The sequence below is a fragment of the Dipodomys merriami genome, unplaced genomic scaffold, assembly GCF_024711535.1.
Source record: "Dipodomys merriami isolate MVZ:Mamm:240054 unplaced genomic scaffold, mDipMer1.0.p SCAF_11, whole genome shotgun sequence".
Taxonomy (NCBI): domain Eukaryota; kingdom Metazoa; phylum Chordata; class Mammalia; order Rodentia; family Heteromyidae; genus Dipodomys; species Dipodomys merriami.
This window is the reverse complement of record NW_027202382.1, coordinates 15684333-15711562: the sequence shown is the minus strand read 5'-3', so window position 1 is coordinate 15711562 and position 27230 is coordinate 15684333. Positions and strand designations below refer to the sequence as shown.

Here is a 27230-nt window from a genome sequence, read left to right as displayed (position 1 = left end):
CATAGACGGACACACGGACACACGGACACACACACACACACACACCACACACACACAGACACAGACACAGACACAGACACAGACACACACACAGACACACACACAGACACACACAGACACACACAGACACACACAGACACAGACACAGACACACACACACAGACACACACACACACACACACACACACACACACACACACACACACACACACACGCTGAAGCTAAGCACTGGTGACTCATACCTGTAATCCTAGCTACTTAGGAGGCTGAGATCTGAGGACTGAGTTCAAAGTCAACCCAAGCAGAAAAGTCCTCAAGACTCCAATTAATCAACAAAAAAGTTAGACTGGAAGTATGACTCAATTGGCAGAATTCCATATATGAGCAAAAAAGGCTGAGGCTGAGTGAGAGCTTCAAACCCTAACAACAAAAATAAATAAAAATAATTAATATCTTCTTTTCTATAGGTCTATTTGCCTTTGTTATTGTTTTAGTTTGTTTGGGGTGTTTTTTTTTTAGCATGTCTAGCATATATAAAATTTCATTATTCCCTCTCGCCAATTACCTTTACAGTTCTATTTCTCCCTCCATTCCTTTTCATAAAAGTTATCAGGGCTGGGAAGGTAGCTCAGTGGTAGAGCGCTTGCCTTGCATGCCTGAGGCCCTGGGTTCGATTCCTCAGCACCACATAAGCAAAAAGAAAAAAGCCGGAAGTGGCGCTGTGGCTCAAGTGGTAGAGCGCTAGCTTTGAGCTGAAGAGCTGAGGGACAGCGCCCAGGCCCAGAGTTCAGGCCCCACAACTGGACCCAAAAAAAAAAAAAAAAGTTATCATATCTAAACTACAACATATGCCTTTCAGTCACCAATTTTAAATTATATTTTCTTCCCCTCTCTATATCTCTTACTATTTATACTTTCCTTCTATCTACAAGTAGAGAGATCAGAGGATCTTGGTTCAAAACCTGGTGGGACAAGACACCAGTAGCTCACTCCTGTAATCCTAGCTACTCAGGAGGCTGAGATCTGAGGATCAAGGTTCAAAACCAGTCTAGGCAGGAAAGTCCATGAGACTCTTCAAGTAACCACCAGAAAATCAGAAGTAACACTGTGGCTCAAGTGGTAGAGTGCTAGCCTTGAGCTGAAGAGCTGAGGGACAGCATCCAAACCCAGAGTTCAAGTCCCACAACCAACCAAAAAAAACCTGGTGGGCAAAAAATTAGCAAGACCTCATTTCCAATTAACCAGAAAAATGCTGATTGTGGGCATAGATCAAGTGGTAGAGCCCCAGCCATGAAAAAGTAAACAAAGCAAGAGTATGAGAATACATGATATTGGAAAAAAGACAGACAGACAGATAGACAGACAGATAGATAGATAGAAAAGAATCAACTTGAAATGTTTGAAATGAAGGGATCTGCTGATATAACCTTGGTTTGCTATAAAACACAATACAATGCCCTTTTTCTATTGTTTATGTTCTTTTATTAGCATACTTTGAATATTAACACTTTAAAGGAATTTTACAATTTTCTTTGCTATGTGTGATTTTTCTTATTTTTTTAACCTGAATATAATTCTGATTTCAACTAAAATTACCCTTTTTAAAGATGACAATTCTGTGGATATTAGTATTAACAAAGTTGTTGAGGCTGGAGCTATAGTTCAGTTATAGAACACATGCTTAGTGTGCACAAGTCCTTGGGTTGAATATGCAGCCCCAAAAAATAAAAATGAATAAGTGGACAACCATCACCACTGCAGAGTTACAGAATGTTTTCATCAGCTCAAAAGAAATCTCATTACCATTAGCAGTCACTCCTTACCCCCCATGCATTGCAACCACCTGTTTCTAATATACAGATGATCCTAATAACACTTGTACTATTCTTCTAACTTTTTTTCTATTATAGAACTATTTCAACTCAAGGTCTCACTCTTCTTAGGTAGTTGCTTGAGCCATGACTCTCGCAACAGTAATACTCTTAACTCTCATACCTTAAAGCTACTTTTTTTTTTTTTTTTTTTGGTTGGCTATGGGACTTGAACTCTGACCTGGGTACTGTCCCTCAGCTCTTCAGTTCAAGGCTACTGCTCTACTACTTGAGCCACAGCACAACTTCTGGTTTTCTGGTGGTTAATTGAAGAGTCTCACGGACTTTTCTGCCCAGGCTGGCTTTAAACCATGATCCTCAGATCTCAGCCTCCTGAATAACTACGATTACAGTCATGAACCACTGGCGCCTGACAAAGCTAAATTTTTACCTTCCCAAACATTTGGAGAAATGAGTATTCTTATTTACTATTACCTTAATAGGAAAATATAGTTTAATACAGCATCTGACAAAGGTATTACTTTTGAATACAAAACAAAAACTCTTACCAGAAATAATAATCATATATGCTTACTTACCTCACTTTGGGACAACCAAAAACATACCCTATATTTTTTTTTAATTGAAAACTATGTACAAATGTATGTAAGAGCACACCTTGCTAAGTTTTCTAAACTTGAATACAGAGGGGTACCAGTGGCTTGTATATCATCCTAGTTACTCAGAAGGCCAAGATCTGAGGATTGATATTCAAAGCCAGACGAGGCAGACAATATCAGTGAGACTTATATCTCCAATTAACCAGCAAAAGAGAAGCCACTTTTGTTCTTGTGCCAGCCATGAATAAAAGAGCCAAGAGAGAGCTCACAGTCCCAGTATAGGCATCAAAACAAACAAAAAAAACTCCAATATATAACTATAAATACACCCAGATCAAGAAACAGAAGCCACCACCAACTCCCTCTTAACCACTCACACTGTCTTGATTTGTAAAAGCACAGATTACATTTGCCTGTGTTTATACTTTATAAATGGAAACATACGTACGCAGCATAGGAAACTTTCACATTGACATTCTACACCTAATAATACTCACCATAATCTTCTTGTACAAAACCATGATATTATCATCATCAAATGGTAGAAACCCACACATAAGTACATAGAAGAGTATGCCCATACTCCAAACATCTGCCTGGGAGGGAAAAAAAAAAATCATTAGAAAATATATAGAAGCTGGGAGAAAGTGGCTTATGCCACTTATGCTACTTAGGATGCTCAAATCTGCAGATCATGGTTCAAAGCTGGCCCAGATAGGAAAGTCCATGAGACTCCTATCTTCAATTAACCACCAAAAAAATTTGTCACAAATGGAACTGTGGCTAAAGGGGTAAAGCATTTTAGACGTAGGCACAAAAATTCAGGGACAGTGCCTGGACCCTAAATTCAAACCCTAAGACTGTCACAAAAAAAGAATCACAAAATTTTCACAAACCTAGACTAGTACTTAGAGATCATGCCTTTCAACTTGTTCATTCTACAGGCAAGGAACTTGAAGCCCAGAAAGGATGACTTGTCAAAAGTCAGTAAATGGGCAGGCCACTTAGGAAGGCATCTTGATTTCTGGTTCAGTACATTCTAGCTACACACTAATATATGATAGAACATCATTTCCAGTTAGCTGGGCTAAATTGGGCATAATAAGGAAATGAGGCCAGGTCTCTGATTCTGAAAGGCAATTCTACATGGTTACTGAAGGTTTAGGTTATTTATTAGTATATAAACAGATATGGGGATGTCAAAACAAGTCAAAAACATCCTGATGACCTGGAAATGTGACTAGGCTGCATTGTTAAATCCTCTCTATGTACAGAAATCTTAATAATATGCAATGATTGGCTTTTCAAATGTAAGGCTAGAAATTAGCCTGCCAGCATAAACAGCCTTACAAATCTTAAAATCCAAAAGGAGTTTAACCTTTACATGAGATATCCAGGTGCCCCATGAGTCTCAAACAATAACTATTTATTCAAGCAGCATTTGGTCTGGGTCAAAATTAGAAATCATAGCTCCTTACTCTCATTTTATTCTTAGGAAAATTTTATTTGTTTGTTTTTTGTTGTTTTTTTTTTTGGTTCCGGTCGTGGGGCCTGAACTCTGGGCCTGGGCGCTGTCCCTCCGCTCTTCAGCTCAAGGCTAGCGCTCTACCACTTGAGCCATAGCGCCACTTCTGGTTTTTTTCCTTTTTGCTTATGTGGTGCTGAGGAATCGAACCCAGGGCCTCATGCATGCGAGGCAAGCGCTCTACCACTGAGCCACCTTCCCAGCCGGTCTTAGGAAAATTTTAAAAGATAAGAGAGATAGTAATTTTTGAAGGGAACAAAGTGTGGGCAGTTAAAATAACTTGGGCTGCACTGCACATCTAGATAGTACCTAAACTAATAACTGAGGTTCAGTTCTGTCTACAGAATCATACCAAATTACTATAATTCCCTTGTAATACCTCAAGTGAATAATTTGCTTTTTAAGCCAATACCTGATTTTTGTTCCAAGCTATAGATCAGAAATTAACCGGGCTGGGAAGGTGGCTCAGTGGTAGAGCGCTTGCCTTGCATGCTCAAGGCCCTGGGTTCGATTCCTCAGCACCACATATGAAAAAAGAAAAAAAGACGGAAGTGGCGCTGTGGCTCAAGTGGTAGAGCGCTAGCCTTGAGCTGAAGAGCTGAGGGACAGCGCCCAGGCCCAGAGTGTTCAGACCCCACAACCAGACCCCCCCAAAAAAAAGAGCTTGAAACCATTTCCTATGAAAAATTACATAATTAGATAGTAATATAAAACATGTCTTTAAGGCAGGATTTGAACAATAAATATTAAAATTATTTAAGCCATTTTTTCATTTAATACTGGGCCTTGCTCTTGCTAGGCAAGCACTCTACTACTTAAGCCATACACCTAACTCTTTTTGCTATTAGTTATTTTTCAGGTCAGCCTGGACTGAGGGCCTCCTATTTATGCTTTCTACAGAGATGGGATGACAGGAATGCTCCTGCCACTATACCCCACTTTTTTAGTGGCTGAAATGATGTCTCGAAAATGTTTCATCCCAAACTATGATCCTCCCAATCTCTACCAGCAAGTATATAAGATTACTAGGATGAGCCACTGCACTAGGCCTAAATAGCTTATTTTTAAATGAAAGTTCTTAAATCCTCCTCTTAAAAAAACAAACCCAGGGGGCTGGAAATGTAACTTAGTGGTAGAGTGCTTGCCTACCATGCATAAAGCCCTGGGTTCAATTCCTCAGTACCACACAAACAGAAAAAGCCAGAAGTGGCGATGTGGCTCAAGTGGTATAGTGCTAAAGAAGCCAAAGAAGCTCAGGGACAGTGCCCAGGCCCTGAGTTCAAGCCCCAGGGCTGGCAGGAAAAAAAATCTCCAGGGATACTTGACAAGTACCCAGATGGTTTCTTGGTATACTAACTAGAGTCTTTGAAGTTGAAAAGCCAAACTAATACAAACAAGAAACCAACTTAGCAGAGGAAGAGATGAATGGGAGAGAGGGGAGAAAGCAGTCATAATATTCAACGAATATTCAATAAAACTAGGAAAATTGATGGGAGGGGTTGAGCTAAGAGGGATAGGAGAGAATGATGAAAAAGGAAGACACATTGTACTTATACAATGATATATTAAATGGTAACCCCTTTGTACAACTACTTAAATATATAATTTTAAGAATAAAAGCTCCCATAGGAAAAAGTCAGATCCATTCAGACCAATAGGAAAGTCATTCTTGCCAACCCCCTAGCAATCTAGTGATTTCAGCCACTAGTTCAGAGACTAGATGGAACAACAAAATGAGTGCTTCTCTTAGTTCAAATCTTGACCAGTACTAGCTACCTGTGTGAATCTGCAAACACACCTAATCTGGGCTTGAGTCTTTTCACTTTTTTACCTTATAGAATGGGGTAATGGTATTTACTTTATAGGGATATAAAATGATATAGCCATTAGGATAAACAGTATGAGTTCCTGAAAAAAATTAAAAACAGGGGCTGGGAAGGTGGCTCAGTAGTAGAGCGCTTTCCTTGCATGCATGAAGCCCTGGGTTCAATTCCTCAGCACCACATAAGCAAAAAGAAAAAAGCCGGAAGTGGCACTATGGCTCAAGTGGTAGAGCGCTAGCCTTGAGCTGAGGAGCTGAGGGACAGCGCCCAGGCCCAGAGTTCAGGCCCCATGACCGGACCCAAAAAAAAAAAAAAAGAATGAAAAAGAGGCTCTCAGAGATATTCCTACACCCACATTCCTAATATCATTATTCACAACAGCAAGAAACACAAGTATCCATCAACATGAATAAATCCAAAAAAAATTGTGTATATGTACATGTACACACACACACACACACACACATACTGGGATATATTATTCAGCCTTAAAAGAAACGCAATTGTGACATATGCTACCACACAATGAACCTTAAAGACATACTAAGTGAAACAAGCTAGTCACAAAAAGACAAAGGTTGTAAGATTCTATTTCTATGACACAGAAAGTAGACGGAAAATTGCCAGGGGAATAGGGTAGGCTAGAATGCAGAGTTATTGTTTAGGGTGTAGAATTTTCAGTCTGCAAGATGAGAAGAACTGTGGAGACTCATTGCATAACAAGAGACTGCAATACCACTTAACTATACACTTAAAAATGATTAGTTAACATGGAAAATTGTATGTTATTTGTATTTAGCAATTAAAGATAAAATGTGGGCTGACACAGAGAGCACTTGCCCAGATTGTGTGTGTATGGCGTTCAGTTTTATCCCCAATACTGGGGAAAAAGATAAAAAATATATAGTATGATTATGACCATGATAAACTTTCACAGTTCAATCTCTTTTCTATAATGAACTAAGAGGATCACAATATTACTTCTGCGGTATTTCTACCAAAAATGTATAGAATAACTCTAATCATAAAGAAGCATCAAACTCAAATTAATATTCTAAAAAAAAACTGAAAAAAGCTCACGCCTGTAATCCTTAGCTACTCAGTAGGCTGAGAACTGAGGATCTCCATTCAAAGTCAGCCCGGGTAGGAAAGTCCGTGAGACTCTTATCTCCAATAAACCACTAGAAAACCAGAAGTGGTGCTGTGGCTCAAGCAGCAGAGGGCTTGCCTTGAGCTGAAGAGCGCAGGGACAGCGCCCAAGCCCAAAGTTCAAGCCCCACGACTGGAAAAAAAAAACAAAAACAAAAACAAAAACTGAAAAATACTAAAGTTAAACAAAAAAAGCCTAAGGAAGCTTAGAGAATATTAAAGAAATGAAATGTGTGATCTGGACTAGGAGAAAATAAATCTATAAAGGGCATCACTGGTACAAGTTACAGCATTTAAATATGGATGTGGGTTAAATATAGTGTATCAATATTAAATTCTCTGATTTTGATAACTAAAGCTATGAAAAGCCTTGTTTGTAGGAAATGTATGTATTTTGTATGTATTTTGTTTGAAAAATGTGCATATATGAATATATTCAAGAAAAATGGAGAGCAAAATGTAACTAATAATTTGAACAAAAATAAATCAAAGTTCTGTATGAGAGCCTATCAAAATTAAAGGTCACTTGTTATCTAATAGCAAGTTAAAGCCTACCTTTTCATGCCACCGAGTATATAATATTTCTCAAATTCTTTCCCATAAAGCACTAGTTTCAGAAGATGATCCCCATGAAAACTAGACTTGGTAGGAAGATAAAATCAGGACCAGTTGCTATTTGTGGTATATCTCTCCCAAAGGATCATACTGTACAAGAACACATGAAAGATTTGGAGATGTCGTAAAATAAGAAAACTGTTCAGCCCAGAACTTCCTAAGCTTTGACAATTCAATGGTTTGGGGATTTTTTTGTTTTGTTTTGTTTTACTTTAGGACAAATACCAACAACACTAGTACTCCAGAGAAGAGGAGCTGGCCAACTTGAAGCCTCAAGTAGTGGAAAGTAGAGTAAGCTTTGGCCTTCTGAACATGGACTTCTACAAAGGACTGCTAGCCTCAGAGAGCTAGTTATGGACAAAGGATAGGTTTTTTTCTCTAATCAATACCAAAGATGTCAGGCCAAGATTGCATTCTATCCATCTAGACTAACCTGTCCAAACTAGAGCACAGTGGGTGGAGAGAGAGAGAGAGAGAGAGAGAGAGAGAGAGAGAGAGAGAGAGAGAGATACATATAGCCAAATAAGAAATACACTCCTACTTTGAAATGTGTACCTTATATCTAGCCAGTAATAGTGCACACCTATAATCTTAGCATTCAGGAGACTGAGGTAGGATGATTGTGAATTTTTTTTTTTTTTTTTTGTCGGTCATGGGGCTTGAACTCTGGGCCTGGGCACTGTCCCTCAGCTCTTCAGCTCAAGGCGAGCGCTCTACCACTTGAGCTACAGCGCCACTTCCGGTTTTCTGGTGGTTTTATTGGAGATAGGAGTCTCACGGTCTCTCTTGCCCAGGTTGGCTTTGAACCACGATCCTCAGATCTCAGCCTCCTGAGTAGCTAGGATTACAGGCGTGAGCCACCAGCGCCCGGCTCGGATGATTGTGAATTTGAGGACATCTTGGGCTATATAGCAAGACCCTATCCTCCCCTTGAAACCCCTCCCCCCCAAAAAAAAAATCTATATGTGTCAGGTACCAGTGGCCCATGCCTATCTATAATCCTAGCTACTCAGGAGGCTGAAATCTGAGGACTGCAGTTCAAAGACAGCCAGAGCAAGACAGTCTATGAGACTCTTATCTCCAATTAATCACCAGAAAACCAAAAGTGGAGCTGTGGCTCAAAGTGGTACAGGGCTACCCCTGAGCAGAAAAGCTCAGGGACAGAGTTCAAGGCCAAGACCACCAACAACAACAACAAAAATCTGTATGTTATTATGTTTAATTCAAATGATTTACTCTATTAGTTTATAATAAACTCTTTAAATTATTTCTTATTGTAATGTTATATCCCTAATATAGTGTGTGATTCATTACAGGTCCTCAATAAATGGATATTGACTACATACTGAGTTAATCAATGAATAATTACCTCCGATCCAAGATATGATTTGCCTTGTATTAACTCAGGGGCTGCATAAGCAAGACTCCCACAGCATGTCTGCAGATGGTAATCCTTATTACCCTGCCAATAAGATAAAAATGAAACACTTATCAATACAGCCCTTAGGAGTATTAAACCTTGGTGAACAATTTTTGAATACAAAGAGAAGATAAAGAGATACCCCAAATAATCAGAGACTTCTGCAGCCAACCCAATAATCTTTGCTTACATGCATGCATGCATGCATGCACAGGTAGACTTCACATTCCACATTTCCAATACTACTATAACCTGAACATGAACAAAGCCTTTATCCCCTTAGCTCAGTAAAGCCAGGTTCATACTGCCCTAAATATCTACTGCATAACAAGCAGCCTAGCAAACATCCAAGTACACCTGTCTCCATACTCCCAAGTATTCAGGGAAAAAAGGATTATTTCTTTTTAAGTTCCACTTTCTAATATCAAATCTTTATACAGCTTCTTTTTTCTTAGTGGGAAGAAAGCAACAAGGCACATAAAACAATGCCATGACAATCTATTTCCTGGACTCAGTTCTAAGGAAAAACCACCACCTTAGCTTTAAGATCTGGTAAAATGGGAAATCACACAGAAATACATGATATACTGAAAAATGAAGTTTCTGTCCAACTCCTATATAGAGCCCTATAACTAACAAGGGACTTGAGAAACAAATTTTGTTTACAACTCAAACATGTTGAAAGTGAGCTCAGCACAGAGCTGAGGCTATCCTCTCCCAGGCCACCATTTTCTTAGAAGGTGTCTAATCTAAGCTAATGGAGACTGTCAAACATTCTCCCCACTGCCTCCTGTATGACTTAAGCCAGCTCATCTGCTCAAAGTATGATCTTTATGTTTTGATATATCTGGGAATGGTAAAATTGCCTTATAGCATTTGCTTCCTAGACACGAGAACCACTGACAACCTGAAGAATCATGAAGGAACAGAATCAGAAAGAATCCGACATTGAACTGAAGAGGCAATAACTGCTTCCCTTTGCACCAAGCTGATCCTGATGGGGGCAGAAGTAATCAGGGGACTACAAAAGGCTGAGACAAGTCTGTAATTTGAGCATTCTTAATGAGTGTAGACAGCTCATTTTAGAAACTCTGAGTACCATCATTAGAGAACTCAGGAGGAAGATTCCAACAGCAGCCACACAGGAGACTGCTGCAGACAGCAAAGCTGGGAAGTTCAAAGTCACCTCACAGAGAAGTTATGCTGAGGAACACCAGTACTCAACTAGCATACAAATTAGGGAAATGCCCAACAGTATAAATTTAGAAGTGTCTATGGACATTTTCCTTATTCCTTTGAAAGAAAAGAAGATTATCTCACAAAATGTAACTTATTTTTCGTTCTATAACCATTTGGATAACAAAGGATAGATTTGTACTTGATTTTCAACTCCTATCTAAATGTACAAAGGCATCATCTAGTGGTACCATACTCAAACTGCAAGGACAATTCAAGTCAATTTATACTGCATGCAATGGCTTCCTGGGCCTCAACACTACAGATTTTCTCACAGCTTAACCATGCAGCCTTAAACATGACCAACACTATACCTACAGCCATGGCTCTCAATTATTGCTACACATTAAAACCATCTAGAGAATATACAAAAATTATTGATGCCAGGAATGAAATTTAACATTCTTCACAGTGGATACAACCAAGCTCAATAAAAACAAGGTAGAATTCTAGTCAGGCGCTGGTGGCTTGTGCCTATAATCCTAGCTACTCAGGAAGCTAAATCTGTGGATCTCAGTTCAAAGCCAGCCTTGGCAGGAGAATCCATAGAGACTCTTATCTCCAATTAGCCACCAGAAAACCAGAAGTACAGCAGTGCCTCAAAGTGGTGAAGCACTAGCCTTGAGCAGAAAAGCTCAGGGACAGTGCCCATGACTTGAGTTAAAGCCCTATGACCAACAACAAAAAAAGAAAGGCAGAAACCAGTGCAAGGTAACATACTAAAAGGAACATTTGTAAAGAAATGAAGGCATTTTAATATCTGCACTTACCTTGGGTTTTGCACAGAGACCAAAGTCAATCAGCTTTAATTTATGATATTCGTCAAACAACAAATTTTCCTAGGAAACAAACATTTTGAAAACTATACTGTGATTTCCTTATATGACAACTCACTTATAGCCACTTCTAAAAATGATTTAAGGTTGTTTACATTTGAAAACTTGGATCTGTCAAGAGTGAAAAAAATCACTAAAAACCAATGAAAAGATAAATATAAAAGGAAAGAAATAGGAATAAGGCTATTAGTAGAATACTTGCCTAGTAAGTGCAAGGCTCTGAGTTTGATCCCCAGTACTGCAAAAATATATAAGTAAAAAGGGGGAAAAAGAATGCTGATAACTGTAGCATTACACCTTCAAGACACACTAGCATAAACCATTCCTCCTTGGCACTCTGACTACCAATTACAAGCAAACAGTTTGCTTGCTTCTGTAAATTATAATTGTTTGCTGTAAAGGCAAGTTTAACTTTAAACAGTCAGCTCAAACTGAAAAGCTAGGTATAAATAGATAAAAAGGGATAATAATACTTCCCTATCTTCTCATACAAATCTAGGTCTCGGACTCTGATAATGACTCTTATCTTCAACTAACAAGTATAAACATAAAAGTAGAGGTTGTAGACTGCCAACCTTGAGTGAAAAAGCTAAGGGAAAACACAAAATCTTGAGTTCAAGGCCAGTAATGACAATAAATAAGTAAGTAAGTAAATAAATAAATCCACATTCACTATTACCCACATAGTCACCTCTTTAGGACTACACCTAACAAGTAGAAGGCCCTAAGTTCAAACCTAGTATATTAAAAAAATAATAATTCACATTTTTAGTCAGTCCTCAATAAATGGAGTCTGTAAACCAGGCTCACGCCTGTAATTCTATATGCTCAGGAGGCTGAGATCTGAGAACCAAGGTTCCAAGCCAGTCTGGCAGGAAAGTCCATGAGACTCTTATCTCCAATTAACCACCAGAAAACCAGAAGCACTGTTGCTCAAATGGTAGAATGCTTACCGTGTGTTGAAGAGCTCAGGGACAGTGCCCAAGCCCAGAGTTAAGCCCTACAACCGACCAAAAAAAAAAAATAAAAAAAAATGGAGTCTGTGGATTCTATTGAACAGTCCTCCTTTATTTTTTTTCGGGGGGGGGGGAGGGGGGGAAAGGGGGAAGGTCCGGTCGTGGGGCCTGAACTCGCGCTGTCCCTCAGCTCTTCAGCTCAAGGCTAGCGCTCTACCACTTGAGCCACAGCACCACTTCCGGCTTTTTTCTTTTTGCTTATGTGGTGCTGAGGAATTGAACCCAGGGCCTCATGCATGCAAGGCAAGCCCTCTACCACTGAGCCACCTTCCCAGCCCTGAACAGTCCTCCTTTAAAGAGTAGTAGATTTAAAATTAGCACATGTCTATAATCCCAGCAATTAGGAGGCTAAGGCAGGAGGATCATGAGCCTACCTGGACTACACAGGAAAAAAGGGAAATAGGTAGGAAAAGGACTAAATAGAAAATACTCAATGATTCAGAAATAAAATCCTTATTACAAAGACATTTATAACATCACATACAATTGACAGATAAATAGAATGCAAATGTATCCAAAAAGGCTACCAAAGTCAAAAGGAGAGAAAAAGAAATGTGATATATTCTGACTGGAACAAAAATAGAAGATGGGAAAAAGGAGAAGGAAGAAGAAGCTGAAGAAGCAAGAAAAGGATGGAGGGGGAAGTAAAAAGGAAGAGGAGGAAGAGGAAGAAGAGGAAGAGGAGGAAGAGGAGGAAGAGGAGGAGGAAGAGGAGGAAGAGGAGGAAAAGGAGGTGGAGGAGGAAGAGGAAGAAGAGGAGCAGCAACAAAAGCACTAAGATTTGTAAACATAGCTGAAAATGAAAACACCAAGTAGATGCTGTTGAACTCTCTGGTAAACATCTAAGTATAACATGGTCACTTACTGGTTTGAGGTCTCTGTGAGCATAGCCCTGGCTGTGCACATAAGCAACTGCAGATACTATTTGACGAAAGACAATTCGGGTTTCCTCTTCTGACAGGCGATCATGGGAAATTATGTAGTCAAACAGTTCTCCTCCAGGGCAGTACTTCAACAACAGCAAGCACACAGATATTGTTACATCTTACCAAAATCACTTCTATGAAATGTAAAATAAAAATACTATACCAAACTCATAGATATACAAACTAAACTTAAAGGCAAAGGAACTGCCTCTCAAGAGAATAGGGAACAGATGACACTATACAAAAGGAAATGTACTGATGCATGTAAATGTAACCCCTCTGCATATCACCTCTATAATAATAAAGTAATTAATAAATTTTAAATAGGTTCATATAAATTCTCAGGCCAGGCGCCAATGGCTCACACCTGTAACCCTAGCTACTCAGGAAGCTGGAATCTAAGGATCATAGTTTGATGCCAGCCCAGGCAGGAAAGTCCATGAGTCTCTTATCTCCAATTAACTATCCAAAAGCCAGAAGTGGAGCTTTGACTCAAGTGGTAGAACACTATCCAGGAGCAAATAAGCTCAGGGACGGCTCCTAGGTCCTGATTTCAAGCCCCAGACTGGAAAACAAACAAGCAAACAAAAAACACCACTCTCAGGTTCAAACAAGGCAATAATTATTCCAGGAATGAGAACAGTAACTCTTTCCTTGAACACTTTTTTTTTTTTGGGGGGGGGGGGGGGTCCGGTCATGGGGTCTGAACTCTGGGCCTGGGCGCTGTTCCTCAGCTCTTCAGCTCAAGGCTAGTGCTCTACCACTTGAGCCACAGCGCTACTTCTGGCTTTTTTCTTTTTTTGCTTATGTGGTGCTGAGGAATCGAACCCAGGGCCTTAGGAATGCAAGGCAAGCACTCTACCACTGAGCCACCTTCCCAGCCCCTAACCCCTCCTTGAACACTTTTATAACTAATATAGAAAAGTAGAACCCACTTCTACTCTGCTTTTTTTTTTTTTTTTGGGTCCGGTCATGGGGCCTGAACTCTGGGCCTGGGTGCTGTCCCTCAGCTCTTCAGCTCAAGGCTAGCGCTCTACCACTTGAGCCACAGCACCACTTCCAGCTTTTTTCTTTTTGCTTATGTGGTGCTGAGGAATCGAACCCAGGGCCTCAGGCATGCAAGGCAAGCACTCTACCACTGAGCCACCTTCCCAGCCCCTAACCCCTCCTTGAACACTTTTATAACTAATATAGAAAAGTAGAACCCACTTCTACTCTGCTTTTTTTTTTTTTTTTTTGGGTCCGGTCATGGGGCCTGAACTCTGGGCCTGGGTGCTGTCCCTCAGCTCTTCAGCTCAAGGCTAGCGCTCTACCACTTGAGCCACAGCGCCACTTCCAGCTTTTTTCTTTTTGCTTATGTGGTGCTGAGGAGTCGAACCCAGGTCCTCTTGCATGCAAGGCAAGCGCTCTACCACTGAGCCACCTTCCCAGCCCTTTAGGAAACTATTAAATGTGAGTATGTTTTTAGTGCTTTGCCATAAAAGTTTAAAACCATGAGTGAGGGCTGGGAAGGTGGCTCAGTGGTAGAGCACATGCCTTGCATGCATGAGGCCCAGGGTTCGATTCCTCAGCACCACATGAGCAAAAAGAAAAAAGCGGAAGTGGCGCTGTGGCTCAAGTGGTAGAGTGCTAGCCTTGAGCTGAAGAGCTGAGGGACAGCGCCCAGGCCCAGAGGTCAGGCCCCACGACTGGACCCAAAAAAAAAAGGTTCCTAAAATTAAAAAAAAAATAATTATTGTTTTTCTAGTAATTATTGTTAGTCATTGTTCAAAGACCTGCACAAAGCTTTAAGCTTTCCATCCTTTTTTCAAAGCAACACCACTGCTCTCTCTAAACTAAGTTTTTATTTCAAATTTTATTTCACTGTAGCAAAAATTATAAATGCACCTCATAGTTCCACACTTAGGAACAGTCCCAGTAGAACTATTTACATCAAAAAAGGAGCACATTAAAGGTCATGCAATGAAGCAGCCTTGTTTAAAAAGCAAAAGACTAGAAATAATTGTCTTAGCTGTTCATGGTGATATATAACAAATACCTTACACTACAAAACTTCAAAACCATAAAAATTTACTACTCTGAGTCCTGGTGGCTTGAAGTGTTCACCCAGGTGCAATGATGAGCTAGAAAAAAAAAATTCAAAAAGAAGCAAGAAATAGAGGACATATAGAGAGAAAAATGCCACTTTAAGATGGAAGCAGAGATGAGATGATACATATGAAACTAAGGACGACCAGATTGCCAACAGCCACCAGGAACTAAGAAAATGATATGTATCTGATTCTCCTAAGGAATATGCATAAGAAAACAATTTTGCCCATGCCTTGAATTTAGAGGAGGACTTCTAGTTCCAAAACTGAGACAACGGGCTGGGAAGGTGGCTCAGTGGTAGAGCGCTTACCTTGCATGCCTGAGGCCCTGGGTTCGATTCCTCAGCACCACATAAGCAAAAAGAAAAAAGCCAGAAGCGGCGCTGTGGCTCAAGTGGTAGAGTGCTGGCCTTGAGCTGAAGAGCTGAGGGACAGTACCCAGCCCAGAGTTCAGGCCCCACAACCAGACCCAAAAAAAAAAACAACTCTGAGACAACAAATTTTTGTTGTTTAAACTAGTTATTTGTTAGCCATATAGGACACTATAAAAGGATATAAAACTAAGATAGAATTTCCCTTAGAAACAAATTTTAACAAATTCTATCCACTAAACTTTACCACTATATTAGAAGGATATTAGAAAGATTTTCTTTTTTTTTTTTTTTGTTTCCCGTTGTGGGGCCTGAACTCTGGGCCTGGGCACTGTCCCTCAGCTCTTCAGCTCAAGGCTAGCGCTCTACCACTTGAGCCACGGCGCCACTTCCGGCTTTTTTCTTTTTGCTTATATGGTGCTGAGGAATCGAACCCAGGGCCTCAGGCATGCAAGGCAAGCACTCTACCACTGAGCCACCTTCCCAGCCCTAGAAAGATTTTCTTATAATCAGTCTCCAATATATTATATATGTCTACTTTTATGATCTAAATCATTACAGAATTCAAAACAGGTCAACTACTTAAGTTATACCAATTTTCCAGATGAAATTTCATTTTCACTTGACTATTGATAAAATGACCAAATAACTTTTAGTCCTCTGGAACATACTACTAACCTCAAGAACCATGAATATTTTGTTGTCTGTCTCCAACACATGGTAGAGTTGACATATATGCTGATGTCTAAGATTCTTTAAGGCATCAATCTCTGTTTTGATCCTCGGCAAATCACTCTGTGACATAAAAGCATTTCAAGTGAGCAATAAAGTGAGCAATAAATTTATTGGGAATGTTCTAATCAATAACTTTAAGAGTAAACAGTGGGCTAAGAATGTGGCTCAGTGGTAGAGTGCTTGCCTAACATGCATGAAGTCCCGGGTTCAATTCCTTAGTACCACATAAACAGAAAAAGCCAGAAGTGGTGCTGGCTCAAGTGGTAGAGTGCGAGTGGTTAAGTAAAAGAAGCTCAGGGACTGTGCCCAGGCCCTGAGTTCAAGTCCCAGGACTGGCAAAAAAAAAAAAAAGAGTAAATAGCAAAAAGTATCAACAACCTTAAATAATTCAAAACATACAAAAATACATCAAAATTTACTTCTCTTTTGTGTGTGTATGTATGTGCCAAGCAGTATTGGACTGGAACTCAGGGCCTGAGTGCTGTACCTTAGCTTTTTCCCTCAAAGATGGAGCTTTCTACCACTTGAGCCACACCTCCACTTCTGTGTTTTTGGTGGTTAATTAGAATAAGAATCTCTCAGACTTTTCTGCCCAGGCTGGCTTTGAACCATGATCCTCAGATCTCAGCCTTCTGAGTAGCTAGGATTATGGGTGTGTACCACGGGCAACTGGTTTTTAACTCATAATCTTTTACTAGAATAATAAATGGTATTTAGCAATAATAAAAAATAAAGAGGTAATTGTTAAATTAAAAATGATTTATAATTTTCACAAATTAGGTAACTGTGAATTTTAGCATGTATTTTGAAAAGATCAAAATAAAAAGTGAAGGGCATTAAAATAAAAGAAATCCTTATGTTTCCTTTGATTTAAGTGTGTCAACCAGCACTTACATAATTAAAAATGAAAACAAGGTAATAATTAGTGTTAAACACTACCTGTAAGATATTTTATAATGTGTTTTTGTTTTGTCGGTACTGGAGGTTGAACTCATGCTTGATCAACTGGCACGCTAGCATTTGAGCCAAACCTCTAGCGAACATTTTGCTAATTATTTTGGGGGATGGGATCTCGAGGACTTTTCTGCTGGGGCTGGATTCAAACCTTGATCCTCTGTCTCTCAGACTCAAGAACTGCTAGGATTTTAGGTGTGAGCTACCAGCTTTACAATGTTTTTAATGTTTGATAATTAAAAACATCTGTAAAATGTTTATGTTGGTTTAAACAATATGTACTACTAAAACTAACTCAATCCAGAAGGAAAATGTTTCCCTTTTAACATTTAAGATACTTAGTCAAAGAAAATAATTTTTAAAGTTTATCTTCAAAAAGAACCAAAACAAAACAAAACAAAAAACAGCCACAGATACATACTCATACTAAGATACTGCTAGTAAACATTCAGCAGAAGACCAGAACAAGGAAAAGTCTAGAAACAAACACATGAAGGGTAACAGGGAATTAATATTACAGAAATCATATGTGTATGCATGTATGTAACTAGAATAATAAAACTCACTAAACACTATTAAAAAGGAAGCAAGAGGAGGGAGAAAGGCTGGGCGCCAGTGGCTCACGCCTGTAATCCTAGCTACTCAGGAGGCTGAGATATGAGGATCCGGTTCAAAGCCAGCCCAGGCAGGAAAGTCCATGAGACTTTTATCTCCAATAAGCCGCCAAAAAACTGGAAGTTTCCGCCAAAAAACTGGAAGTGGCGCTGTGGCTAGAGTGGTAGAGCACTGGCCTTGAGCTGAAGAGCCCAGGGACAGTGCCCAAGCCCAGAGTTCAAGCCCCACAACCGACCAAAAAAAAAAAAAAAAGAGAGAGAGAGAGAAAGATTCAAGAAAGAGTAATACAGGGCTGGGAAGGTGGCTCAGTGGTAGAGTGCTTGCCTTGCATGCCTGAGGCCCTGGGTTCGACTCCTCAGCACCACATAAGCAAAAAGAAAAAAGCCGGAAGTGGCACTGTGGCTCAAGTGGTAGAGCGCTAGCCTTGAGCTGAAGAGCTGAGGGACAGCTCCCAGGCCCAGAGTTCAGGCCCCACGACCGGACCCAAAAAAAAAAAAAAAAGAAAGAGTAATACAGACTGGATTCTGATGGCTCATGCCTGTAATCATAGTTACTCAAGTGGCTGAAATCTTTAGATCATGGTTCAAAGCTAGCCCAGGCAGGAAAGTCTATGAGATTCTTAACTCCAATTAACCACCAACTGAAGCTGAGGCTAAAGTGGTAGAGCATCCATCTGAGCAACAAGCTAATGGATAGCCTTGAGTTCAAGCCCCAGTACCAGCACGAAAAAGTAATATAGATGGGGTAAATGTGATCAAAGTACACGCATGTTGTAAATATCACACCAAAGGCTTTTGCATAATCTATGCTAATATTTTTCTTTTTAAAGAAAGGAAAATAAATAAACCACAGGAAGGATAGTAGAGTTAGGAAAAGATGACTCAGTAACTTCAAACACTAGAAAAGTAAGATTTTACCACAGTGTAATAATAGTTTATGTACATTATAGTCAAAAGCACAAATTGAATAGTCTTTTATGCAATGAGTAGCTCAATCCTAGAAGCATTTTCATAGAGAAAAAGAAGTTGATCAGGAAAAGGATTTCTTAGGTATTGAACTCTGGGCCTGGGCACTGTCCCTGAGCTTCTTTTGCTCAAGGTTAGTGCCCTACCACTTGAGCCACAGCACCACTTTGGGCTTTTTCTGTTTATATGGTGCTGAGGAATCGAACCCAGGGCCTCATGCATGCAAGGCAAGCACTCTATCACTGAGCCACCTTCCCAGCCCCTCATTAGGCAAATTTAAAGCCACTTTGAATAAAATGCTGGGACATAAGAGTTCTCTATCTACCTATCTATAATACAAAATAGATCAACATTTAGCATTATGAAAAGGTAAAGACAAGATATGTTAAAATTCCCAGAAACACTTAACCTATATGGCTACAAGACAATCACTGAAAAATGGATGTAAACCCAGTGTCAGTATGTGTCATTTCCTGAATTGAAATATGAAGGACAAAAGAACCATTTCCCTAGAACACTTTAGAAACAGAGATATTTACTTTTTTTTTTGGTGGGTCATGGGACTTAAACTCTGGGCCTGGACACTCTCCCTGAGCTCTACAGCTTAAGGCCAGCACTCTACCACTTTGAGCCACAGCGCTCAAGTTTTCTGGTGGTTAATTGGAGATTAAAAAAAAAAGTCTCATGGACTTTTTTGTCCGAGCTAGCTTTGAACCACAGTCCTCAGATCTCAGCCTTCTGAGTAGCTAAGATTACAGGCATGACCCACTGGCACCCAGCTCAATATTTACTTTTTTTTTTTTTTTTTTGTAGGTCATGGAGTCTGAACTCTGGGCCTCAGCACTGTCCTTCAGCTCTTCAGCTCAAGGCTAGAACTCTACCACTTGAACCACAGTGTCACTTCCGGTTTTTTCTGCTTATGTGGTGCTGAGGAATCAAACCCAGGAACTCATGCATGCAAGGCAAACACTCTACCACTGAACCTCTTTCCCAGCCCCAATATTTACATTTTTTAAGCTACAAAAATATTACTCTTAGAAAAGAACAGTAACTAAAATACTGGAGGGTTAATCACAAAATTAACCATAAGTATAATATTAAACAATTTCATTGGTTGTGAATATGATCAAGGTTCATAATGTACATACATGAAAATGTCACAGTAAAATAATATCTAATATTGAAAAAAGTCATGGGGCTGGGAAGGTGGCTGGCTCAGTGGTAGAGCAATTGCCTTGCATGTATGAGGCCCTGGGTTCGATTCCTCAGCACCACATAAGCAGGAAAAAAAAAGCCAGAAATGGTGCTGTGGCTCAAGTGGTAGAGCGCTAGCCTTGAGCTGAAGAGCTGAAGGACAGCGCCCAGGCCCAGAGTTCAGGCCCACGACCAGACGCAAAAAAAAAAAAAAAAGAAAAGAAAAAGAAAAAAGTCAGGCATAGCCGGGTGCTAGTGGCTTATGCATGTCAGGCATGACAGTGTATACCTATAATCCAAGCACTAAGGAAAATAAAGCAAAAAGATCAATAGTTTCAGGCCAGTCTGGGCTACACAGAGAAACTCTGTCTTAAAAAAAAAAGGAAAAACTCAGACAGGCATTGATGCCTCATGCTCTATCATCTTAGCTACGCAGGAGGCTGAGACCTGAAGATCATGGTTTGAAGACAGCCCAGGCAGACAAATCCAAGAGACTCTGATCTCCAACTAACTAGCAGAAAGCTAGAAGTTGAAGCGTGACTCAAGTGGTGGCACACTAGCCTTGAATTAAAAAAGCTGAATATGAGGCTTTGAGTTCAAACCCCAGCACTGGGCACAAAAACAAAAACAAAAACAAAACAAACACCTAATAAAATTTCAAACTTACCCCTAGTGCATTTTTATCCATGATTTTTATAGCCACCATTTCTCCAGTGAGGATGTGGCAGGCCAGTTTGACCTTTGCAAAGCCACCTAAGTAAAGAAAAATGTATAAAGAAGAGGTAAGTAATGACTCAAGCACATATACCTTCTCATATTTTCTATTCTTTTTTTTTTTTTTTTTTTTTTGGTCCGGTCGTGGGGCCTGAACTCTGGGTCTGGGCGCTGTCCCTCAGCTCTTCAGCTCAAGGCTAGTGCTCTACCACTTGAGCCATAGCGCCACTTCCAGCTTTTTCTGCTTATGTGATGCTGAGGAATCGAACCCAGGGCCTCAGGCATGCAAGGCAAGCGCTCTACCACTGAGCCACCTTCCCAGCCCACCTTCTCATATTTTCTAAAAGGGCTCTATGGAACCACATTTTCCTAGAAGTCTGCATACTTTTCTTCTGTTACTCCCAAAGTGTTAGCCATGACTCTAGCTTCTTCTAATTCAATGTCTAGGTGATAATTATTTTTCCTATCACAACAGAATTCCTCCAATTTTGTAATGAAGTAGAAAAGCAGTATTTACTCTTTAGAAGTATGATCTATTATTATTAACCTTGCAAATAAACTTGCTTTATAAATAACAATGAGAGGCCACAGCATTTAAATTGCTTAGACAAAAGACAAATTCTTAAACTGTAAAGATAAAGAATTACACTTCAAAATTGGGTCAAAACTGAATATATACTGATTTATTTTATATATATATATATGTATATTATATATATATATGTATATATCTTCAATTTAACATTACCAAAAAAGAAGCTCCTGGTTGTCACTCCTGAAAATTTCCTTATTTCTGTAAGAAGCCACTCTATTTCCCTGGAAGCCCAGCCCCAAACCCTGGAATCAACCTTAACTTTGTCTCTTATCTAGTACCCCATATTCAATCCATCAACCAGTCCATGGGCTTACCCATGGGTAAAACAAACCAATGGTTAGTTACAATGGGGGAAAGGAAGCAGGTACTGACTAGAAATAGCTTGTCTTATGTGAGCATTTCTATATGGTCTATGTTAAGATCTGTCTACTTTGCATGCTTTTACTGTATGTTATGTATACTTCCATAAATAACTACCACAGCACCTTCACAACCATTTCTTATCTAAGCCACCTAAATCACTGTAATAGCTTGCTAACATGTCTCCCCTTCCTCTACACTTACCCTCTTCCACCCAATCTTTTCACCACTAAGCAGCCAGAGTGACCCTATGAAAGAAAACAAAAGTCAGATACTCTGGCTCAGAAATTACCAATGAAGCCAGGTGACGGTGGCTCACACCTATAATCCTAGCTACTCAGAAGGCTGAGATCTGAGTTCACAGTTCAAAGCCAGACTGGGCAGGAAAGTCCATGAGACTCTTATCTCCAATAAACTACTGAGAAAAAGCCAGAAGTGGTACTGTGGCTCAAGTGGTAGAACACTAGCCTTGAATACAAAGAGGCTCAGGGATAACATGCAGGTCCTGCTTTCAAGCCCCAGGACTGGAAAAAATAAAAAAAGAATTTACAAATGAGATTAATTTAGGATAAAAGCCAAAGACCTTGTAATGACCTACAAACTTCTACTATTTTCCTCTATTTCTGTTCTACTTTTTCCTACTCAAGGAGAAAAAATTTTAAACTGCATATGTTAATCAAAAAGCTCATGAGAGCCCAAATAGACTATACTCCCAAAGAGTTGATTGGTCCTTTATCTCCAAGAAAAAAAAATAGCAATTACCTGTTCCAATAGTTTCATATAATTCATAGTATTTGAGAAGTTCGTCATAATCTTTCATAGTCCACTTGGAAGTTATGCAAAATGATAGAAAGAACCTGTAAGGCAGAAATAGTACATGATCAACAAGGAATATTATCTAGATTATCTCCTCCACTTGTAACAAATATAAATGTTAGTCATATAAATGATAAAAATGATACAGATTAGTCATAGTGAAAGAGTTCTTATCTCACATATCACACATACAAATTAATCCCAGATAAAGTTTTAAACATAAAAAAATAAACTTTCAGGAAGTGGCGCTGTAGCTCAAGTGGTAGAGCGCTCGCCTTGAGCTGAAGAGCTGAGGGACAACGCCCAGGCCCAGAGTTCAAGCCCCACGACCGACAAAAATAAATAAATAAATAAATAAATAAATAAATAAATAAATAAATAAACTTTCAAAACTTTTTTTTTTTTTTTGGTTAGTCGTGGGGCTTAAAATCTAGGCTTGGGCGCTGTCTTTGAGCTCTTCAGCTTAAGGCTAGCACTCTACCGCTTGAGCCACAGCGCCACTTCCGGTTTTTTGGTGGTTTATTGGAGATAAGAGTGTCACAGATTTTCCTGCCCAGGCTGGCTTTGAACCACGATCCTCAGATCGCAGCCTCATAAGTAGCTAGGACTATAGGAGTGAGCCACTGGCGCCCACTCTCAAAACTTTTGAAAGAATATGAGAAAGAACAGAGTGGAACTTTTAAATACAATGCAAATCATTAAAAACAAATAGGCACAGTGGCTTGAGAAACTGAGGCAGAAGGACCAAGTAAGCCCAGGAGTTGCCTAGGCAATATAGGAAGACTTTAATCATTAAAAAAAAAAATCATACATTAAAATTAAGAAATTCTTTTTTTTTTTTTTTGGGGGGGGGGGGTCCGGTCGTGGGGCCTGAACTCTGGGCCTGGGTTCTGTCCCTCAGCTCTTCAGCTCAAGGCTAGCACTCTACTACTTGAGCCACAGCACCACTTCTGGCTTTTTTCTTTTTGCTCATGTGGTGCTGAGGAATTGAACCCAGGGCCTCATGCATGCAAAGCAAGCACTCTACCACTGAACCACCTTCCCAGCCCCAAGATAAACCAAACCTTTACTTGGCACTACCAGTAAAATGGAGAAATGTAGTTCCATACTCAAAAAATGCACATTTAGTGGAGAAGACAAAAGGCAAACAGACAACAAACTAGTTTGTAATAAACATTGGGAAGAAAAACAACTGTGGTTAGCTAACTCACTGAAAAGGTGAAGGTATAACTCAAAGGGCAAAAAGTGGCATAAAGAAAATCAGATTTGCCAGAGCCCAGGTGCCTATGGCTCCCTCCTGTACTCCTAGTTACTCAGGAGGCTGAGATTTGAGGATTGCAGTTCAAAGCCAATCCCAGCAGGAAAGTCCATGAGACTCCTATCTCCAATTACCACCAGAAAACCAGAAGTGGCACTGTGGCTCAAAGTGGTAGAGTACTAGACTTGACAGAAAAGCTGAAACAGCACCCAGGCCCTGAGTTCAAGCCCCACAACCAATCAAAAAAAAAAAAATCAGACTTTATGTGATATTCCTCCCAAAACTTTGAACAATTTTTCCAACAGAAAATACTGTCTCTGTTAGAAATGGACTTGACCGTGTAAACAATGTATACAAGTCTGTTAAAATGATAATGATCCTTTATTTGAATGCTTTCTCATTAATAGCATCTTCAGCTCCACCTCATTCTTCCTCCCCTGCTTTCTAAGATACCCTAATGCAGCAATGCCCCAGCTAAGCTTATAGTATGCTTTATGACAAATGTATTCTTCGTTGTCTTTGGTCTGTAGGCCTCAACAGTTCTTACTCACACAGGAAGAATATTCCAGGGCTGGGAAGGTGGCTCAGTGGTAGAATGCTTGCCTTGTATGCATGAGGCCCTGGATTCGATTCCTCAGCACCACATAAGCCAAAAGAAAAAAGCCGGAAGTGGCACTGTGGCTCAAGTGGTAGAGCACTAGCCTTGAGCTGAAGAGCTGAGGGACAGCACCCAGGCCCAGAGTTCAGGCCCCACGACCAGAGGGCCCCCCCCCCCCCGGCCAAAAAAAAAAAGAAAGACAAAAGGCATGTTTTTTCTCATGTGGATCTTAGATACAAAATATAACCTCCCCTGTAAGTATACACATGCTTATGTACACAATTTAGTTGACTGAGGTATAGAATATGTAGGAGTGAAACTCTATGGAGTAAATCTTTCAAACAATTAACAATCTAACAACATGAATACCAGGAAACTAAAAATAAATGTGAGGGCCTAGTGTGAATGAAAAAGAAAACAGCACAAATATAACAAGAATATTCAGGGATTGGAGGCATAGTTCAGTAGATAGAGCACTAGCCAATGATCAAAAGTATCAGGTACTATGTTTGTGTCCCAGTCTTGGACCAAAAAAAGAAAAAGAGAGAGACTATTCAAAGTACCTAGGTGATGAAGTGGGAAATGTGAAATGAGTCTAGGGAGAAGTAACAGATGGGATGGAGGAGAATAATGGAAGAAGTGACATTGAGTAGCACTGACACTTAAATGGACATGTTAAAACTGTAACTCCTTATACAATTTTTGAAGTTCAAAAAATAAAAAATGAACAAAAGCTAAAACAAATGTTCTCAAAAGACATGGAGATTAAGTAGACTAATATATAGGGAGTGAATTATCAAATACATACTCATGTATGGAAATACCACAATGAAAAAAACTCCTTTGTATGGGTAATATACGCTTAACAAAAAACCAAACAACAACAACAAAAAAAAAAACCTCTGTGATCGATGAGTGGTAGGGCAAAATATTCACTGCCTTCACGTTCTCTCTCTTATTCCAGACCTGAATAACCAGCATATTACCAAACCTTAATGATGGTCATGAATTTTGAAAACCTAGAGTATAACCTCAGAAGTGTGGTGAGCTCATAAAGGAAAACAGTGTAATAAGGTAGGTCCTGCAATAATGTAGTTAGGTCATCTTCTTAAATCAGGTGGAGAAAAATATGAATAAAATTATCAGAATTTCAAGGTCTACACAAGATTTTTTAGCTTTGCTGGCACCAGGGTTCCAACTCAGGGTCTCACATTCATTCAGCTTGCTCAACTGGCACTCTACCACTTAGCCACACCAACTGGTTGTTTTGGAGATGGAATCTTGAAGGCTATTCTACCCACGATGGCTTCAAACCTCAATCTCCCAGATCTCAGCCTCCTGAGTAGCTAGGATTACAAATGTGAGCTAAGCATAATTTCAAATAATAATACATAATGGCTGGGGGCAGAGGAGAGTGGATCAATGGTAAGAGTAGCTCAAGTGGTAGGCCCTGAGTTTAATCTCAGTACAGCTACACATACATACACACACACACACACACACACACACACACACACACACACACACACACACACACACACACACACACACACACACACACACACAGAGAAACAGAAAAATCAATGACTCCTAATGTGGCTTTATAAAAGAGTTAAATGGCATCTTGCCCTGCCCTTTTGCACAGGTTTCTAGGGGCACCAACAAAGGCATTCATTCACTCCTAAAGGCATAAAGGACTTGATTTGCTTATCTAGTTGGTCTATAATAGCTGAATGCAAGGAAAAATCCACTGATACCCATGAAGGTGCCATAGGGCTTTTCGGATTTCTCCCACACCTCAGAGGAAAATAGAAACATATTTTTATAGAAAAGTTAGTCATAGAAGGCTCTAACCATTTCGGGTATCTTAATCCCCCCCAGCCTTCTTCCCGAACTATAGAGAAAACCCAAAGATTAAGATTACTGCTCATCTTGGGTGCAAGGGCCCTGACTCCTGTCTTGGGATAACTTCTCAGAGGAGTTTTCCTCTGCCATGCAGGCGTCTAGGTAGGTGCAACCTTGCTGCTCCTTTTACTGGTCTAGCCTTCTGTGCACCCGTTTAATATGAGCCTCTTACGCTACTTACTTTGAAGAAGTGCAGGATCTGGCCTGAAGGACTGAGAACTTTTCTCTTTTTTTCTAAGGTAAATGCCCTCAGGACCTTTTCTCCTCCGGATACAGAGAGGGTCACGAACAGGTACGGGAATCACCCGGATGGCAGCCCTCCAGCGTGGCAAATGCCCTGCCCGCATACCTCATCAGTACCTCTGGGCAGGTACTGTTTATCCCCAGAGAGAAGAAAACCTGGATGTGAAAGACTAGCTAAACCCACCCAGGGCACAGGGCCGGCGAGGCGGGGCTCGGGGAACTCCATCTCAGCGCAGCCCGGAGCCCCCGGAGCCCTGGGACAAGGCGGCGGCTGCTCGCGCCCCGCCCGGCCCAGACCCCGGCCCTCACTGACGGCGGAGGAGAGCAGGCCGAAAAACTGACCTGAGGGGCGAGGGCAGAGGCGATGTCAGGGGAAGGGCAGGAAGGCCGGACAGAAAGACAGAAGAATCCGCCAACAGTCCCACGCTAAGATGAAGTGCGAAAAGAGGCTGGGGAGTCTTCCCGATCGCCGGGCTTCGGTCGCTTCCGCCCGCCAAAGGAATCAAACCTCCCAAACAGGAAGGGGCGGGGCATACACAGGCGAATCCCGGAGAGGGGCGGGGCTGTGGGCGGGGCTCTCCGTGGCGGGTCGCGCGCACAGTAGGTCGATCTTTGGCAATCAGCGGGAAGGCTGCGTGGCCCTCTTGGGTTGCCTTGAGGTAATTAAATGTCACTCTCTTGCTAGTGTCATAGACGTTCTCCTGGGTACACGTAAAGATTTTCCAAAATGGATGGACAGATACTCTGCTTTCTTAGGTTTCCTTTCCTAAAAGTGATCTTTCTGAGAAATCTCTAGTAGGCAAAGTTCTTAATTTTTCTCCTCCCTTGTCCAATGGGGGG

At 40.5% G+C, this 27230-nt stretch overlaps 1 protein-coding gene across 5 annotated transcripts in view; it reads right to left on the bottom strand.

The window, feature by feature from the left end:
- Positions 1-26868, bottom strand: part of Melk (maternal embryonic leucine zipper kinase) — an 86318-nt gene extending 59450 nt beyond the window's left edge. For 3 of the 5 annotated variants that reach the window (XM_070009942.1, XM_070009959.1, XM_070009967.1), the window contains exons 1-8: positions 26733-26868; positions 22333-22427; positions 20569-20654; positions 16117-16233; positions 12917-13060; positions 10970-11038; positions 8913-9005; positions 2929-3027 (exon numbers count right to left, since the gene is read on the bottom strand). In XM_070009942.1, the coding sequence (XP_069866043.1) occupies positions 2929-3027; positions 8913-9005; positions 10970-11038; positions 12917-13060; positions 16117-16233; positions 20569-20654; positions 22333-22390 (666 nt within the window). In that variant the 5' untranslated portion in view covers positions 22391-22427; positions 26733-26868. Of the gene's footprint in view, positions 1-2928; positions 3028-8912; positions 9006-10969; positions 11039-12916; positions 13061-16116; positions 16234-20568; positions 20655-21774; positions 21795-22332; positions 22428-25142; positions 25153-26732 lie in introns of those variants that run through there. The other 2 variants (XM_070009951.1, XM_070009976.1) reach the window with 2 other exon arrangements.
- Positions 26869-27230: the final 362 nt, after the last annotated feature.